The sequence below is a fragment of the Lichtheimia ornata genome (assembly GCF_029851405.1).
Source record: "Lichtheimia ornata isolate CBS 291.66 chromosome Unknown scaffold00066, whole genome shotgun sequence".
Classification (NCBI taxonomy): Eukaryota; Fungi; Mucoromycota; class Mucoromycetes; order Mucorales; family Lichtheimiaceae; genus Lichtheimia; species Lichtheimia ornata.
Genome location: NW_026695386.1, coordinates 40,448 through 58,192, shown reverse-complemented (window position 1 = coordinate 58,192; position 17,745 = coordinate 40,448). Strand labels below are relative to the sequence as shown.

Here is a 17,745-nt window from a genome sequence, read left to right as displayed (position 1 = left end):
GTTGATACACGAATCCTAGGCTCAACAATGGGAGCACAAAAGTAGTAAGCCTGTATCATTATCTTGTTGTACAGCATCACAAAGGTGTTGTTTGCATTAATTTTACGTAGACACAAGTTGTAAGGATATAGTTTCTTCGTCTTGGTCCTGTGGGTCGTGAGTAGAAAACAAGGGATCATTGACACGGGTGTATTAATGATCGAGTAAAAGGAAAACTCGGTGCTGATACCAGTAGCAGGAAGCGCAGAATCATGAACCAAAAATAACCCCATCATTGTTGCATATATGGCAAAATGTGACACTCGTTGACGCTAAAGGAATCACTTCTCGATCACTGTATGAATTCAAAACTTCATGAGCTGGCGAGAAAATAATAACGTGAGCGAGTTCTTGCATGAATTATCTTACTGCAATAGATATCATGGAGGTTGATTACTTTCATAGAGGCGATCGCCACCTAAAACCGTCTAACACTCGTTTGATGCGCATCAATCTAAGTTTGAATTCAGCTTGTATTTGATGGGGACAGGAAACGACACGATCATTTTCCTTTTCCACACCCCATTTAGCTTCCCACATACCTTTTCCACCCTCCCCGTTTGCCTTTTCCACATTGTCTATTTTCCCCCATGTCTGCATCTCCATCAAAGAAGAAGTCAAAAAAGTAATATTAAATCATTTTATTTTTCCTTAAGCTTATATTCATGTTGTTCAAAGGACGCCAAAAAAACCGTTTGAGGTCAAGAAAAAGGAGAGGAAGGAGGAAAGCTTTTGTGATTGCGGGGGTCTCCCTCCCCACAAAAGAAGGACTGCATCTCAGTGCCTATACAACCAAACGACAATCCGAGCGCAAAAGGCTATGGATATGGACCTACCTAAGGAAAAATACACAATCAATATTGGTCTGCGGACTATCACCAATGACGACACATTGTATCAAGCAATGAACACTGCTGTTGATCGAGTATCGCTCATTCGGTTCGAGGCCTCAAAGCTTGCTTACTTGTACACTGCCATGCATGCAGACAATGTGGACGCCATGATGGATACTTCATCTGAAGAGGGTAAAAGGAACCCATTGCAATCGGCATTCTACAATGATTGCTTTCAGGCCGTAAGCGTCCTACCTAGCAAGCCTCGGCCAATGGTGCCCGGATATCTGATGGGAGCATGGACACGATACAATGCATTGAGAGTCGACCAACCATTCACCAGTCGCGAATATCTGGGACAGATATTAACCTATGCAGCTGACCAGAATGCACTCAATACAAGATTGAATATTTTCCTACATTTCGATAAACGGCTCGAACGATTTCTCACTTTGAAAATGAGTCATATCGATGGAATGGTGAACAATCTGGGATACAACACCTTGAAAAGATTTTCACAGCATATCGTCAACTCATTGTGGAACGATGGTGATGAAGACGAGAATATGGATTTCCAGACACAGCAGACAGCAGAATCATTGTGGACGATTTTGAACACCGATGTTCCGGTTACTGATAATCAAAGGTACGTGCTATATACGTGACATATTTCTATATCAACTTTATCGTATAGGAATGGCGTATTTGACATTTACCAGGACATCACCTTGAAACTTGGTCCTATATTACCGATGTCGTACAAGAAGCTCAAGGCCAATGTGGAGCACCTTTTTTCATTGCATATCGACATTCTACAGTATCTGGATGAAGCCGAAGCTCCTCAAAAGGTGAAGATACCATGTGACACACCGCCCAAGTTTTGGGTGCCAAAAACAGTCGCCAAGATATACGGCAAATGGAAAGCAGAAGTACAAAAGCCATCGAATAGGACATTGACGGCACTCGAGTGTGAATTCAAAAACGCGATTATCCAACGTCGCACTTTCAACCCTCCACAACGTCTTTACGACCTTTTGACACCAGCATCAATGGAAAGCCTTTATGAAAAAGTCGATTCCACCATTGACAAGATCGAACGAGGGGTATTCGCACCATCGCGAATCGTGCAGCCAAGCGGATTGTATCGCAAATTTTCTCTTTTACCGCAGCCCTCATTCACAAAAGTCAGTATACAAGTCGACACGGCTGCGCTGTATGATATCCTGAGACTCGGAGGGCATCAGTTACCCACCGGCGGCAAAAATGCGTTTTTGGAACAACGGGACGAACATTGGGATCGTTTCTTCGATTTATCACTATTGAAAGGTGTGGGCGGCACGAACAAGCATTTCGATCATTTTTTGACGACTGATGGCATCAAAGCGGGATTAGTCTGCACAAGGCCAAAGCCGAACACCTGGAAGGAACATGATTTGATGGGAAAGGACGCAGAGGGAGAACCCGAGATATCAAAGGATAGCACCATCTGGGGTTGCGATCCTGGCATCAGAAGTATCGTCACTATGACCAACACCACAGTTGATCACGAATCAAACGATCCCCCTCAAGTCATCGAATTGACCGGCAAGCAGTATCATCACCAATGTTTTCATAACCAAGCCAGGATCAATCGTCAAAAGAGGTTATTGATGGACCCAACTACTGTGGATCGAGAGCGTCGTGTGGTGCTACGAAAGACCGCGGATCAAAGAGAATACGAAGCTCATTTACGATCATGTCTCGACAATGGAACATTCAAGCACTTGGTGGAATTCAATGGCAACAACAGAGAAGATACATGGCGATCTTTCCGCTATCGGCAGCGAACCCTTGACGATTTCGCTAACTTTGTGTGGAGATGCTCAGATTCAGCAGCTAAGAAGAAAGATATTATCTTGGCTTACGGCGATGCATCATTCAACCACGCCATGCGTGGCCATCGTGCTATACCAACACATCGATTCCCCAAGACCATGGGACGACATATGACACTATCATATACCAGCGAATATCGCACGTCGCAACAATGCTCCCAGCTGTGTACGGATGATTTCCAAAGATTGAAGAACGTGAAGCATGAGGATTCCAACAATACCATATTTGCTGTTAAGTATTGTGAAGACTGCAAAATCTTCTGGAATAGAGATGAAAACGCAGCGCGCAACATATTGCACAAATGCTTGAAGGACAAGATAGAAGGCTACGTTGACCCCCATTTTCAACGCCCTACTTCTTCATCACGTAATTAGCCAACATCACACAAAATTGAATCTACCATTATCTAGTCATCATATCAACAGCCATTCTACTATAGCTAGTATCTTTTTATCACGTTTATCAGCAAGTGATTTTATTTCATGGTATCAATAAAGCGAAGCGTTATGGCTATGTTTGTGATATTACTTTTTCCCCTTATCAAATGGGAGTTTCATTTGTGTGTATGCTTGTTTTTTGAAAGCAATTGAGCTTGATGAAGATGGTGTGGTTGACATTTCTGTGGATGATGAAGATGGTGTGGTTGACATTCCTGTGGATGATGAAGATGGTGTGGTTGACATTTCTGTGGATGATGAAGATGGTGTGGTTGTTGGATCGGTTGGAGCTAATGGAGAGGGTGTGGTTGTTGGATCGGTTGGAGCTGATGGAGAGGGTGTGGTTGTTGACGATTGGTTACCGCCTTTGCCTCCTCGTCCACGACCTCCTTTCCCTCTACCTCCACTCCCTCTGCTACCTTGTTGTGTATTCGTCTTCTTAATTTTTGGCTCTGGAGGGGCTGGTATCTCGACCGCTGGTCTCTTCTTTGTCGTCGATGGATCATATTGAGGATGGTGAGCGATATGATCCGGGTCAAACGGAAACTAAAAAGATGATAGAATTAGGTCGACACATCGATGAAAACGATTATTACGTACTCTCGTTGGAACATCCATGTCTTTGATCTGTTCCATGTATTCTTGATCTTGTCCACATAAACCTAGTCCTTCGCCGAATCGTGACAATGCTTCCACCAATGCTTCCTCCTTGGATCTCTTTGTAGCCTAATAGCAAACCAAATGAATAACACGAAGAATGCGATAATTATCTACTAACTTCTTGTATGATACGGTGTAGATCATCCCCCTTCACCAAAGATGAAGCTGTGCACTAAATGCGCGAGAACACATCAACAAACCTTCACCTGGCGGACATGGTATAGCGCTTACCTTGTGTGTGTTACCCCCTCCCCCTGTAATGGTGCACGTAGAAGTTGCTATTACTGCAACATCGCCATGTTTCTTGGGTGGCTGTTTTTCCATTAGGGACGTGTTGCAATGCGAAATACAATCCTGAACTTACGTATTTCATCTGTTCAATCGTTGTCTCTGAGGACCATCCCTCGTTTCCCCATAATTCGTTCGCTCGACTTATCAGCTTGGCTGCATTCAACACCAGTATCTCTTCCCCATCTGCTAATTATGTGAAAACCTTGTCGAAATATAAGAATACAACATACCTTTTGATACGGCATCGAAGAATTCAGGGCCCAGTGGAATGTCATAGCTTTTCGTCATTGGGAGATTCTGGGTGAAGAGGTGTAGTTTGCGTTGTGTATGTACTCCGATTAAGCAGCTGAGTAACACAATAAAATACTGCTACCGTTTCTTTCGTTTGTTGCAACCCCAAGGTATCGGCTTTGCCACTACTGCGATGAATGTTTTAGATATACGTATCTTAAGTAGGTTTACTGTAACAACCCGTGGAAGCAGAAAGACCATTCATAGTTTTTCTTTATCTTTGCCTGGCACTTTGTTATCCAGCTGGGGTTCGGTGTCAGTGTTTTGGCTATATAGCCCTTTGGCTCTTAAAGCCCCAATCACACGATGGCATTTCATGACATCCTTAGTCTCAATAATGCTGAAGAAATTGTATATTACGGGCGACCATGATCGCTTGTTGTTCGGACATAGACATCGAATCATTGTCCATTTCAAAGTCGCTTTAGACATAGGATACCATCAAGGACTCTTCGCCAATAATGAAACACTAATGCCATGCTCTCGTATTTATTTCTCAAAGTAACGTCCACAAGTATTATTTCATGTTCTTGACCTTTTTATGTTTACTGATATCGTACCTTCTCGAGGACGGATGTGGTTTCATGCAACCTAATTATGTATGTGATACACTCCAATACCTGACTTTCGTAGAGAGCACTCATCCCTACTTGGTGTGTGCATATGATCGATATAGTGATGAAGTCAACATGAGGGCTCGTTGCCGGCTTTCCCGTTTCAATGACAAAGATACGACATCTCTTGATACGCAAAATATACGTGTTATTATTGAATGACATCAATAATGTTGATGCTTGGATGTTTTCACAGTGGGATGTGTTTCTACATGCTTAAATCTTGGCCTGTTATCTGGCTGGTCTCGGCTAAAGTCTCAGTCCCGATCTGAAAGTCTCAGCCCGATAACTTCATGTGAAATATCGAAACCGGATGAATATCAGCAGCAAGGCCTAAGTCTGAAAACCCTGCCATGTGAGCCCTCGTGGAATAAAAAGGGGACATCTATCCTAAAACACGTACCGAATGGTCTGCTGCAGCAATAGTATATGTAATGGAAACCTCAAAAGGGGTCTCAAAAGCACGATGTGGAAAAGCTCAAGGATGATAGCAATAACGTATGTGGTAGTGAGGAAAAGGATCACTATAGAAATATCTCAATAAGAATAAAGCTCGCTACACTATATGAAAACACGCTCACACTCACAAGCAGGATCCCAAACTAGGTCGCTCTGAAACAAGAAGCTCACTGCTGATACTTTATTGAAAAGAGGGGATATTTATATGATTTGGGATAAGATTTGGGACTGTGGGACATGGGTGGCACTTGTGTTTATGTTGATAACGGTGGGTTCAGTGAGGGGAAAATGATGCTGTTCTCTTTTGCCCAGATTGCGGGGTCACATGGTCGTTGACATCCCTCATCACACATGCTCCAAATATTCGCCTAAGTTCCAGCTGGTCTCAAATTAAGTCTCAATTCTGGTCGCATGGTGTAAGATAACTCAAAAAGCTATTTTACATACAATCTTGTGTCGAGCAGCGGGTAATTACATGTGCCGTAATTCTTCATGCAGTGCAACGGGATATCAAAGCCACAGGTCCGCTGTTCTTTCTTTTGTTCCTTGACAGCCCCAACTCCCTCCTCCTTCCTTGCAAATGACGAACGGCAGCATGCACGAAATCATTCCTCGGCTATTCCTTGGAAGCAGTTCAGCAGGAGCGTCACTCGAGAATCTTCAGCAAAGTCAAATTACCCATGTGGTGTCCTTGGGGAACTTTGAACCCATTCACGACTCAATCACCTACAAGGTACACACATGGCCTACCCTTAGCGTGCAGCATAGACTTACATGCAGTCGATAGATCATTCATGTACTCGACGTTGAGGAAGAGAACTTGATCCAATACTTCAACGAGACCTTTGAGTTTATTGACGAAGCACGAGCGGCAAAGCAACGGGTGCTTGTACATTGTGAAGCAGGTGTATCTCGCAGCACAACCATTGTGGCAGCTTACATGATGCGCAAGGGCAAACTGGATGTACAAAAGACGCTTGATATGATTCGTGATCGACGTGCCTTTGTTGCTCCCAACGATGGATTCCTTGATCAATTGGAGTTGTATCATACATTGGAGTACGATGTGGATCCAAAGCACTCTGCCTATCGACGTTTCTTAGTGGATAGCAATGCCAAAGAACAACAAGGTAAATGATCGAATGATGATGTATCTTGGCAAATGACTAAAAAATGTGTATCACCAGAAACCGGTTACATTAGCAACTTGGCACTGACACCCGATCCTGAAGTACACCGATCGACAACATCCCAGAAATCAATCCGATGCAAGAAATGCCGGTAAGTGGTGTGTGTGTGTGCCTTTGTGTAATGCCACGTGTATCATGTGGCTCGAGAGCAAGAAACTAAACCCATGTGAAATTATAATAGACGTAGACTAGTCGAGGTGGAGCACGTTCTAGAGCACGCCCCAGGCAAGGGTCAATTGGCCTTTTCATATACCAAACGCAATGGAGAGCTCAATGTTACCAGTGCACCTACAGCAACCATGACAACCAATCAGCCACTCAATCCCTTATTGGCATCACTGGCAGCCTCCCGAATGCAATGTTCATCCTACTTTATTGAGCCTATGGAATGGATGGGGAATTTGCTGGATGGTGAAGTGGAAGGACGTATTGATTGCCCAAAATGTATGTCAAAGCTAGGACAATACAATTGGGCTGGTGCCCAGTGTTCTTGTGGACGATGGATCACGCCAGCTTTCATGCTCCACCGGAAACAAGTGGATGAGATGAGGAATCAATTACCGACGACATCATCAAGCAGGCCTTGACCAATCTCGGTGCAAATCTTATTACAATATCACCTCTTGTGTCACCTATCCAAGAATTTCTTATGTACCAATTTCATTGTTCCTTTATAATACACCTCCTCCTCCTTCTTCCTTTTGACAAGTCTCATTCTTCTTTTATCTCTTTCATTGTAACAATGACCCAATTGATGCATCTGAATACTATCGACCGTGTTTCTTTATCCATCTTTGAAAATGGTGAAATTCAGCACGTGGGCGATGGCCACGTTGTCGTTTACTCGGATAAAAAGCACCAAATCATCCTACGCTTTGTCACCTACTATGGCCAAGAAGCTGCCTCCATCACCTTGACACCTCAATCGAACGCGTGGCTCCAAACGGATACAATGCTTGTCTTTGATCGTCAACAAGGAGGTCGTTGGAGATTGGATTGCAGGTAATGACAACAAGGTTAAACATGATATGCAAGATCAAGTTGCTAATTCTAATTTTCCAGTGCCTCGGATCCTGATGCATTCTCTTCCTTGCAGGATTTTCTCACATACTTTATAAAGTATGAAAACCGTCATCGACTACGCAACGCACTCGCCATGATGAATCCCATCTCTTGCAAAGTAACAGAGGTGATTGCAAGAAACGTGGTGCTTGAAGAACAAGAAAACGATGATCCCAAGCGACCCGTATTCATGGAGAATGCTGATTTTTCGGTATGTGTGGTTACATGATCCACTTGCAATCAAAAACTAATGATAGTGGTATATAGCCTGGAAGCCGTAGAGTGAAGCTCATGTATCGTACGGGTGACGCATTGGTGGCTGGATCAGACTGGCTTGCCTATTCAATCATTGTTGCCGGAAGAGCATTAGCACGTGGCATCCAAGTGTAAGTGTGTTACAATGACGCCCCTTTTCATATAAGCTAACGATGATCTAGACAAAGCAAAAAAGTGAGCAGTACTATCGAGCCAGCAGAGAAAACATTACGCCTTTCGCAAACGGATCGACAATACATTGATACATTCTACAATGTCAATCGCACTCTTCTTAAAGGTAAGTTATCATCAGCAAGTGTATAAAGGAATTGCCTAACGTTTTATTATTCAAGGTGCCGGTGACCTTATCAGCAAAGCAACCACAGCTGCAGCTTCAGGCATCAACACAATGTACAGTGACACGCAAATGCACCAACGAGACCCGGTCCAAAATGCAACACGTCATCTGGGAGTATCCCTGTTCCATGCAGCACATAATGTCGTAGCAGGTTTAGCCATGGCAACGGGTACTGTGTTGGCATCTTCACGTGATGGCGTTGTCGACATGATCTACAAACGATATGGCCAAGACGCTGGCTACCTTGCTGAAAAGGCCATGGGATCCGGTGGTGATGAAGTAGCCGATGTATTGGTGTACTTTGATAGCCGTGGTGTCGCTCGTCAAGTATTTGTTGGTCCTTCTCCACCACGTACATTGGCTCCTCCTCCTCCTTCTTCTTCTTCCAACAACAAACACGACTCAACAGCCGTCGACTCTGCCTATGATGATGAATTTGCACACGAAGAAGAAGAGCAATGTGAATCATTCCGTTCCATGATATTCAGCTATGATCCAAGTGAGGATGATGATGCATTGCCAGTTACCTCACCTGTGCATCCTCTCGATCTTGCTTCACAAGAAAACCATGACACCAAGGATGAAAAGGATGCTCCAGCAGTTATCATGGTATAAATCATTCATCTTTATTTCTCTTGCATTATGCTATATTTATCCACCACCACCATCATCATAATCATCATCGTCTACCCTTGTATATTCATACCACACCCTTACTTTATATATCTACTACTCCTATTCTTCTGCTTTTACATATAAAGATCCAATCCTGTATATCTTAAGCACATTACTGGTTGATCATTCCACGTGTTGTTGACATCGATTGCTCTTTGCTCAAATAAGGACACCATACGTACATCCCAATCCCCACATCATTCACGGAATCCTCATTCGTAAACGGCTTGTATTTTTGTACACAGAGATACATCGTATATTGATCTTTCATTTCTTTCGCGAAATCTTCTGGGCAGCCTCCGTAATCAATTCATGCTAGTCGACATGTGAGCGCTTGAGCTGAGTGATGGATGAAGAGCATTATCGATTCTTACCAAGTTATCATTACGACGGGCACACAGCTAACCAATGCACACAATGAATTAGATACAATGAGAACATGGCATCTCCCCCCATCTTTAATTACCTTGACATCATCCATGGATATAGTACTTCGCCTACCATGCCTAGCAACAATAACGGTTTTCATTGAATGAGTATACGTTTGACACGAGATCCCATAGATAGCTTACTTTGCAAACATTTCCAAATCGGTCGCCATGGTCACTGTATGTCTCTGTCAGATCGTTACCAAGCCAGCCATCATCCTCGTTACCTGCTTGAGCATATACGATATCAGCGAGAGACGACACAAATCCTTGGGATACCGTCTTTCCCATCTTTTCAGCTGTTGTAAACGATTCGAGAGCTATTAATGTCGACGCTTTACAAGATCGTATGCGAATGAATACCTTCTGCCCGAGCGATTTGGTCCACGGTTCGCCAAATGGCAGCCTTCAATTGCTAAAGCCAAATGTAAGTTATCCTTCTTGTCAACTTGCAAATGTCAAGTCCTAATGCGACATACGAGTTGTTCGTCAGCGGCCTCATGCTCCATTGTTGTTGGGGGATAAAGTGGAGGAGTGAAACTGAACAAGGAGAAAATGAAAATGAACACGTGCCATTACCACAACCACAACCACGCATTATGCGCGAAACATTTTTGATCCCATTGTTCCTTACACTTTCAAGAAGCCATATTGTTTTTATCAGCTGAATGATACTTCACGTGATACTAATAAAGAAGCGTACACTGTCACACGATCATGGTAGTAAAATGATGAGGTCCGAATATCCAACAACTCTTGTAATCATTGATAAGCACTGTGACGATCTAATCAGATCGGCTGGATGATTATACAGGCGATCTTTGGATTCCATTGTCTCAGTTTTCATACATCCAAGGATACGTAAATTTGGGACATGCAATTAAAGCATCTAAGACCGACACATTATGCTGCCCTTAATATTGGACTACTTGGATTCATTGCTTGCAAATACACCTTGAATGGTGATGAATGAGCGTTGCTGATAAAAGCATCAAGATGTTGCTTTGTACTAAGACTTTCCCGTATTTGGTGGCACGTGGCAAAAATGTGTCTGTCGATCGCGTCATGTACGCTATGGCGGCTGATTATTATTCGAGGAGAAAAGAATATCATAGGCACTAAATCGGAGTAGTCATCATATAATACACTTGTAGTAGTATACTTCTCCGCGTATTGTAACGTAACGAGTACTTTGTCAGATATACGGCTGCGATTTGCCGACAGCATGCGCTAGTTTACTCCTTCGCTGCCACCCTACAAATCACAAATAACGCCTTATTGTACTTGTAATCAAGCCAGCGTGTTACCATTGTAGGTATTGCTAAGACCATTAATCTTGATCAAGATCAGATGATGGTAAAACGAAGGTAATACGAGATGCACCACGCACCTGTATTGGGTTGTATGCCATGATTGGGGCATATACACAGCTGTTACAGATAATCCGTGAATCTTTATTATTATCACCTGCACGCAAGATGAGATCTGCTCTTTGCCTGGGGGTATACTTTGATGTGCCCAATGTTTGTGTGGGGGGTGAGAATAGAAATAAATGGAATCATTTATCAGATTTTTGTCTCGTTTTGGTACAGACCCAGCGTTTTGCTGGATTATGCACGACTCTGTGTGACATTCCTTTCATGGCAAATTCGACCAGTTAATGCGGATGAGTACAAGATCATGTTACGAGGCATGCCATGCCATCTTAAGAAAAGAAGACAAGAGAGAAAGCGGCGACAAGAGAGGAAAGTGATCAATCACATCATCGACAACGTACTATCCATGGAAAGAAGTCTAAATTTTTCACGATGGTTGAAAAACGTTAGTAAAACACCGCTCGATCAGATAACAAATATAGATACATCATGAGACGACTGGGTACGTTAAATGGTATATGCTGAATCCTTCGCAAGGAAATGCTCTCATAGGACTACAACATCTTTTGTAGACTCACTTGCTCACGTATGTGAATAGTACGATGAGCGTATATAGATTGGGCTCAGCATTGACGATACCTGAATCTGACAACATCTTCTTTATCATGATTTGCATATGTTACACGGAGCTGGATGAGACGCCACCATTGGGGCCGTCCACAATGATGCAGCAAAGAAACAATATACGGTGAAGGTTAAGGATCATAAGTGAATGTAGTACTTGGGGGGCTGCAATGGCAAACGGTTACATGCAAGTCAACAAAATCTCGTTTACGCGTGATGTAGTATCATCATCAGCAGGAACCATGTATATGTAAAACATTGGAGGAGCCATTCTTATGGCAGGGATCATCCAAGGATTCCACAACTGATCTCGATGAAGCTCCACTTCAGACGGTGTTAACCTTTCACGGCTTCAGCTGTTGAAAACTTGACTGAAAGAGAAGATTGAGAAGGTGTTCGGATGGTGCATGTTACACAAGCCTTCTTGCCTTTAATTATGGGGGAAATCTTTTTGCTCGAGCCTACTTTTTTTCCGCTTTCTCTTCTATCACTTTCATTTCCCTTGAACCTTCAGCCGATACAACAATGGATGACATAGCTCTTACATTGAATGATCTTCTTCATGCACCGGATAAGGCTGAACAAGCTTTAGAGGATTTGAGTGCTGAGCAAATTGCCATGATTGAACAAACCATTCGTCGTGTCAAGAAGAGGAAGCTCGAACAACGAGAGGATGAAGAGTACAACCCACGACCTGCTTCAAGGCCACGTACCACCACAAAGTGTAATAACGCCAGCCGTAGTGAGCCTGTGGTTGAGATTCGCGATGGCATCGAATGGGTATCTTTTGTGTATTCTCATAACCGCGTTGTCAAGAGGTATTCAATTCGCACCGATATCCAAAATGTCTCCCTTGATTCCTTGGATGAGAATTTCAAACTTGACAACTGTGTAAGCATCCCATTCATATGCTAGGTAAAAGGTGATCGCTTACGTTTTTATAATGCATAGGTATATCCACGCGCCAATCTTCCCAAAGATACTTATCGTGGTAATCGGTGGAACTATGAAACCGAATGTAATCGTCTTGGATGGAAGCTGGCATGGTTAAACAAGTCCGAGATTGCTGGAAAGCGTGGCCTCATTCAGCGTGCTGTTGATTCATATCGCAATCGAACACCAAGTATGCGGTCACGTCGTGTAGCTCGACAAGCCAAATTGCTCAATGGCACCTTGCGAAAGCGTAAACAGCAGCCCTCACAACAAGAGGCACCACCCACACCATCTGCATCCGAAGCTGAGGAGGAAGAAGAGGATCATTGTGTTTTCCCTACATCGCTTGCAGCTGCTACAGTCAAGTCTGCACATTCACCAAAGACCCTCATCATTGTGGATGAGACGAACAACCGTATACGTATCAAGATTAACGTTGATGGTGTATCCTTGGATAACATTCCTCTTGATTTTCGACAAGCCAATACGGTATTTCCTCGTGCCGCATCTTCGAATCATAGTGATCCTCAACGCTACATTGAAGAAAGCATATGCAATGAGCTTGGATGGAAGTTGGCATGGCTAAACCCGCGTTTTTTGGCCAACAAGAAAACTTTATTACAACGTGCCATGGATATGTATCGCACCAAGTTTATGCCTGCCTTTCAACCTCGTCGTCGAAACACCAGCCCTCCTTCACCATCCATTGATACAATGTCAGCATTGCCATCTTCTACAGCATCATCAACACCATCAATACAACCATCCACACCTCCACCGATAGAAACTACAGCTCCTCATCAATCTCAGCAAGTAGCTTATTCACCTTCAGCAACCGAATCGTCACTTGACGAGGATCTTGTGCTACAACACCCCAACATTGTTCCTGATTTGCTGACAGCTAATGGCTTGCTTGATCCATGCTTGATGCTTAGCAATCCATACATCCCGCCGCCTCCACCTTTATCCGATACCACTCAACTTGACGAGCCATGGTTCAAATTAGAGCAAGACGACTACAACATCTCTCATTACATTTCATATGATAACCTGTTTTAAAGCTCTTTTCTTACATTGTCCCCGTATCTTGAATGTACTCATCATCCCTCTCATGCCAATTACTGCCACATTTCCCACCCTCTTGTATATATGTATGTCTTGTGATTTCCCACTTCTTTGTTTGAAAAAGTCTTTTCCTTCTATCTCTTTTTATCCCATCCTTCGTTGTATTATTACCGGCCGCATCAATTGGAAGAAGCAAAGTGTATCTTATTTAGTTATATGTATGCAATTATCAATAAAACAGCAATCTAATGTGTTCTTTGTTGGTTTCCAATGGGCTGATTGGGATGCTGGTTGGTTGTGGTTGTACTTCTGGTACTCGATTATTTACATGTTGATGATCTGGTCCCTAGTAACAAGGTTAGATTAGTCATTTGGAAAAGCAAGAGTTTCAGCTTTTTCTTACTTGTATTCGTCAATGTTTTCCCATGTCAGGATGACTATGGAATATTCATGTTAATCCATCTGCCTTATCAATGCCTTTGATGTTTCAACATACCCAAATCTCGCTTCGTCAATGGGTTCTTGGTCAGTGGACAAATGTTCTTCTTGCCTTCCCAATTCGTGAGACAGCGTACCCAGCTTTCGTATCTATTTGGGGGGGGTCGACGATGAGCTTGATGCATAAGATCCAGTGCTATCATTTTCAAATTACCCCATAACATGACCGTATTTCGAGATTGCTGGTTTGACAACTTCATCCAAGGTGATAGGGTCGATGAAACCGGGAAGAGGGTTATCATCCATTTCCTCCTCACTCTCCTCAAGCTCATCTTGATCATCATCGTTGCTCGCAGTTGCTGATGCTGATGCCCTTGTTGATCTTACTTCTCCTGCCGCCACTCGAGCACGTGTAACACGCGATGTCCGTAATGTGTAAGCACCCGAGTTGTCATTATAATCCTCAAAGCCATCAGAAGATTCATCGTCATCATCGCTATCCCATCCACGAGTGCGTCTTTTTCTCTTTTTGGATGCTTTCTTATCAGCTGCTGGTGACTTTCGGCTACGTGTAGAGCGTGTGCTGCCAACTGCTGAAGACGATGGGATACCCGAACCACGACCCGTACCATGTTTGCTGTGTGTACGGAATGTCTTTTCCACTTGGCCATTTGCTGTCTTTTTGTCGAAGAGATAATGTGCTTTGCCCTTCTCATCAAGAACGTAGTTGGGATCATTGATCTCGCCAGTCTCCACAAGCAAGCGATAAAAGTTGGAGCATTGATAGCCGACACGACCAGGAATTTTCATAGCAAAGATACCCCATTGTCCATTGGCACCCACTTCCTCAAGACGTTTGTAGAACAACTTGCGTTCCTCAGGTGACCATTGACCCTTGCGTTGTTCTTCGCCTGGTGCATTGAAGCGATAATAGTAGCTGTTGGGATTTTGGTCGATCATCTGATAGGCTCGAATACGTGCTTGCGACCATCCTTCAAACGCCTTTGATGGATCCACCTTGTTGTCTCGAACCTGCTTCACAGCATCATCCAAAGCCAAACGACCACCCATGCGATATTGTCTAAAAGAGGATGACGATAAGCATGTTGCAACATGTTATTATGTAGGTGGTATGCTTACCTTTTAGCCGTATCATTGGTTGTTTTTCTCAAAGTCTCGGACCGTTTCTTGAGAAGTTGTTGATAAGCAGCTTGCTGTTCGGGAGTCATCATGTTGTCTATAGCAACGATGATAAGGTAAGCAACCAACTCGAAAAGGAAAAAGAAATCCAATTCACTCACGTTGACTTTCTACTTCTGGAGCATGCTTGGTGGCGACAGTCTTGCGGATTTGCAACAAATAAGCTGGCTGTGTCAAGCGTACAATCACTTCTTCCTATAATGTAGACATGCATATGAGTACGCATTCCATGCATTGACATCCACACAATCATGTAATACCTCGTCGTTGGAGCAATCATTCAACATTTCATCAACTTCTTCAAACGTGAGGTAATCGTAAATTGCCTTGATCTTTTGGTATTTGCGTGCCTTGTCTCGCTTCTCGAATTCAGCAAACTGGCGTTGTTGCAAGGCGACACGCTTTTGGATAATATCCATATCGGCATCGGTCACCTCTTCACTGAAAACGTTTTCCTTGCGCACCGTATCGATCTCTTCACTACAAGACAAAACAAACAATAAACATTAGGTCACATGTCATTGAAAACGAGGCATGTATGGCATGAGTACATAGAAGAACCCGACGAAAAAGCGGGCAGCTGCCAATAACGATACCTACCCCTCCATACTAGAAAGTTTCCACGCTTCATCATCCTCGGCAGCCTTCTCCTTATTGACTTGCTTGATATTCCTCAGTTTGTTCTACAAAGTGCGTATGAGCATGGCCATGTCCAGGATCGAATGAGTCCATCTACTTGCCAAAATGGGACGGATTTGGATGCAATCAGGAACCATTGCCTGGCTCCACGGAATGCAAGCGGTCGATTTACGACCTTTGGACGATTCTATACAAAAGGCAAGTTGTGAGTACCGTATATACTTGGAATCGGTTGTCGGATCAGTGAATGAAGTACCTTCCTTGTAGAATTGCGATGAGAGCCTGTCCTCTTCTGGTGTCGATTGCTTTTTGGCGCGTGTCATGATGTGGCAAACAGAACCAACCCGCGGCACCTAAAAAAATCGCGCGTCGCACTTATTGATGCCACCAGGCACGCTGCTTGCCAACTATACCCTTATGCATTCATGAATTCAACTTGTATAGCTCATTCAATGGGCTGCTAGCTGTAGATCACATATACAATACAATGAGTTCTTCGCATGCTGCTATCGGCTATAATAAAATGGAGTGCTGCATACAGTGAGACAATGCTACTTTCAGGTTCATTGTTACTAATATAGACCTGGTCGTCATATGATACAGTGAAGAAATACATTATTTGTATCAACATGCCCATCTCATGTAACTATAGAAGGTGGTGGTTGCTACAAGTCTATGGGTCACGTGCCACCTGGGGAGAAGCCACAAGAATTCCTAGCTGCAAGTTGTCATTTTATAGCATGAGTGAAGGAGGCATTTACCCCTCCGTTGAAAAGGTACGTATCATCGCAATGTGAATCATTATCTTATGAAGTGTACGCTAATACTTAATTGACCCTCATAGAAACCACTGATCGAAGGCAGGATGGAGCTCTATGTTGGGCATCACCACTCTCGAATTTAGTATCTTTGCAATACAAGCGTTCTAGAATCCCCACTATCTTTTGACTATTAGCTTGTGCACTAGGAAGTTTTAGTGGATGTAACAACGTTGTGACGAAAGAACAAAAGCGTCGTGATACGATGATGCAACTGATCTGATCGTCCTTTCCGATCTTCAAATTACTATCCCCCTCCTTCAGTCCAGAAGCAACCAAGCGATTCACATCTTGCACATATAAGCTGATAGTACGATACCCTTCTAAGTGTTTTGCTGAATCCAATTTTCATTCAATGGAAAGTCGAAGAATAGCACAGGGTAGTGTGGATGTTTATCGAGTATGTATGATAAAGGAAGAGCATTTTAAGCTACGGGGACAATTGTGTCATTCTATTCTTGGCTGCTGTTGTCACCAACATCCTCATCCATGGTTGGAAAGTAGTTGCTGCGTGATTTGACTTGAGTATCATCATAGCTGTAAAACACCTTTTGTCAATCCCATCCAATCCTTCATCATACTCAGCCGTATCCACGTGATATGATCGATCGTTCCTGCTGACAACGCGTCAAGTAACCAGAGCAACATTCCAGGATTCCTTTCTCATCACTGCACTTGATTGCATCCATCCATCCATCCATAACCATTGCAAATCCAGGATGATGATAAGGAAGGACGTATGGTATAGTTGCTGGTATGCTGTTCACACGCACAAAAGGCTGTATAGTAGGTTGCTCCAAGTAAAGAAGGTTGTTTGAGACGGTGGAGTGAGTGTCTTGCTAATGACAACTGATTTTGCGTTTGGTGGTGGCAGGGACGCGTGCAAGAGCGTGTGTTGTAGAAGAGTGACAAGAAGGTTGTGTACACGCCATTAACTTGCCCATTCAGCCAAAGACAATCGGATCAAGACAACTGCAGGATGGACATGATGGGTTGAAGCAGCATGATCGTTCGCATGTGGTAGTTGTGCTTGAATGGGGCAACAGTTGAGAATGGGAGGAAGAGGAAAGAAGCAGTGAGTGGAAGGAGTGGGAATTAAAATAGGTAGAGCTGAAGCTGAATGACATTTCTTTGTTTGAGAGTTACTCAATCAAATCCACTCGGATCAAGAAAGTTGAAGGATGA

At 43.4% G+C, this 17,745-nt stretch overlaps 7 protein-coding genes across 7 annotated transcripts; 4 read left to right on the top strand and 3 right to left on the bottom strand.

The window, feature by feature from the left end:
- Positions 1-629: 629 nt before the first annotated feature.
- On the top strand, positions 630-3,121 carry O0I10_010196 (uncharacterized protein; the record flags this gene model as incomplete). Its single annotated transcript, XM_058490179.1, has 3 exons — positions 630-664; positions 718-1,518; positions 1,567-3,121. The coding sequence occupies 3 exons, from the start codon at positions 630-632 to the stop codon at positions 3,119-3,121; spliced, it is 2,391 nt and encodes a 796-aa protein (XP_058339035.1).
- Positions 3,122-3,271: 150 nt separating this feature from the next.
- Positions 3,272-4,423, bottom strand: O0I10_010195 (uncharacterized protein; the record flags this gene model as incomplete). Its single annotated transcript, XM_058490178.1, has 4 exons — positions 3,272-3,730; positions 3,785-3,910; positions 4,209-4,321; positions 4,366-4,423. The coding sequence occupies 4 exons, from the start codon at positions 4,421-4,423 to the stop codon at positions 3,272-3,274; spliced, it is 756 nt and encodes a 251-aa protein (XP_058339034.1).
- A 1,656-nt stretch (positions 4,424-6,079) lies between these two features.
- Positions 6,080-7,276, top strand: O0I10_010194 (uncharacterized protein; the record flags this gene model as incomplete). The annotated part of the gene is made up of 4 exons (XM_058490177.1): positions 6,080-6,232; positions 6,287-6,629; positions 6,687-6,780; positions 6,871-7,276. 4 exons carry the CDS (start codon positions 6,080-6,082, stop codon positions 7,274-7,276), a joined length of 996 nt encoding a protein of 331 aa, XP_058339033.1.
- Positions 7,277-7,431: 155 nt separating this feature from the next.
- O0I10_010193 (uncharacterized protein) lies at positions 7,432-8,979 on the top strand (the record flags this gene model as incomplete). The annotated part of the gene is made up of 5 exons (XM_058490176.1): positions 7,432-7,691; positions 7,752-7,962; positions 8,019-8,137; positions 8,189-8,304; positions 8,360-8,979. 5 exons carry the CDS (start codon positions 7,432-7,434, stop codon positions 8,977-8,979), a joined length of 1,326 nt encoding a protein of 441 aa, XP_058339032.1.
- A 327-nt stretch (positions 8,980-9,306) lies between these two features.
- Positions 9,307-9,976, bottom strand: O0I10_010192 (uncharacterized protein; the record flags this gene model as incomplete). The annotated part of the gene is made up of 7 exons (XM_058490175.1): positions 9,307-9,354; positions 9,414-9,440; positions 9,506-9,545; positions 9,612-9,645; positions 9,695-9,766; positions 9,831-9,882; positions 9,947-9,976. 7 exons carry the CDS (start codon positions 9,974-9,976, stop codon positions 9,307-9,309), a joined length of 303 nt encoding a protein of 100 aa, XP_058339031.1.
- Positions 9,977-11,992: 2,016 nt separating this feature from the next.
- Positions 11,993-13,459, top strand: O0I10_010191 (uncharacterized protein; the record flags this gene model as incomplete). Its single annotated transcript, XM_058490174.1, has 2 exons — positions 11,993-12,358; positions 12,419-13,459. 2 exons carry the CDS (start codon positions 11,993-11,995, stop codon positions 13,457-13,459), a joined length of 1,407 nt encoding a protein of 468 aa, XP_058339030.1.
- A 330-nt stretch (positions 13,460-13,789) lies between these two features.
- Positions 13,790-16,065, bottom strand: O0I10_010190 (uncharacterized protein; the record flags this gene model as incomplete). The annotated part of the gene is made up of 10 exons (XM_058490173.1): positions 13,790-13,811; positions 13,869-13,902; positions 13,962-14,053; positions 14,118-14,984; positions 15,044-15,140; positions 15,205-15,298; positions 15,364-15,583; positions 15,704-15,786; positions 15,844-15,929; positions 15,999-16,065. The coding sequence occupies 10 exons, from the start codon at positions 16,063-16,065 to the stop codon at positions 13,790-13,792; spliced, it is 1,662 nt and encodes a 553-aa protein (XP_058339029.1).
- Between the last annotated feature and the right edge of the window lie 1,680 nt (positions 16,066-17,745).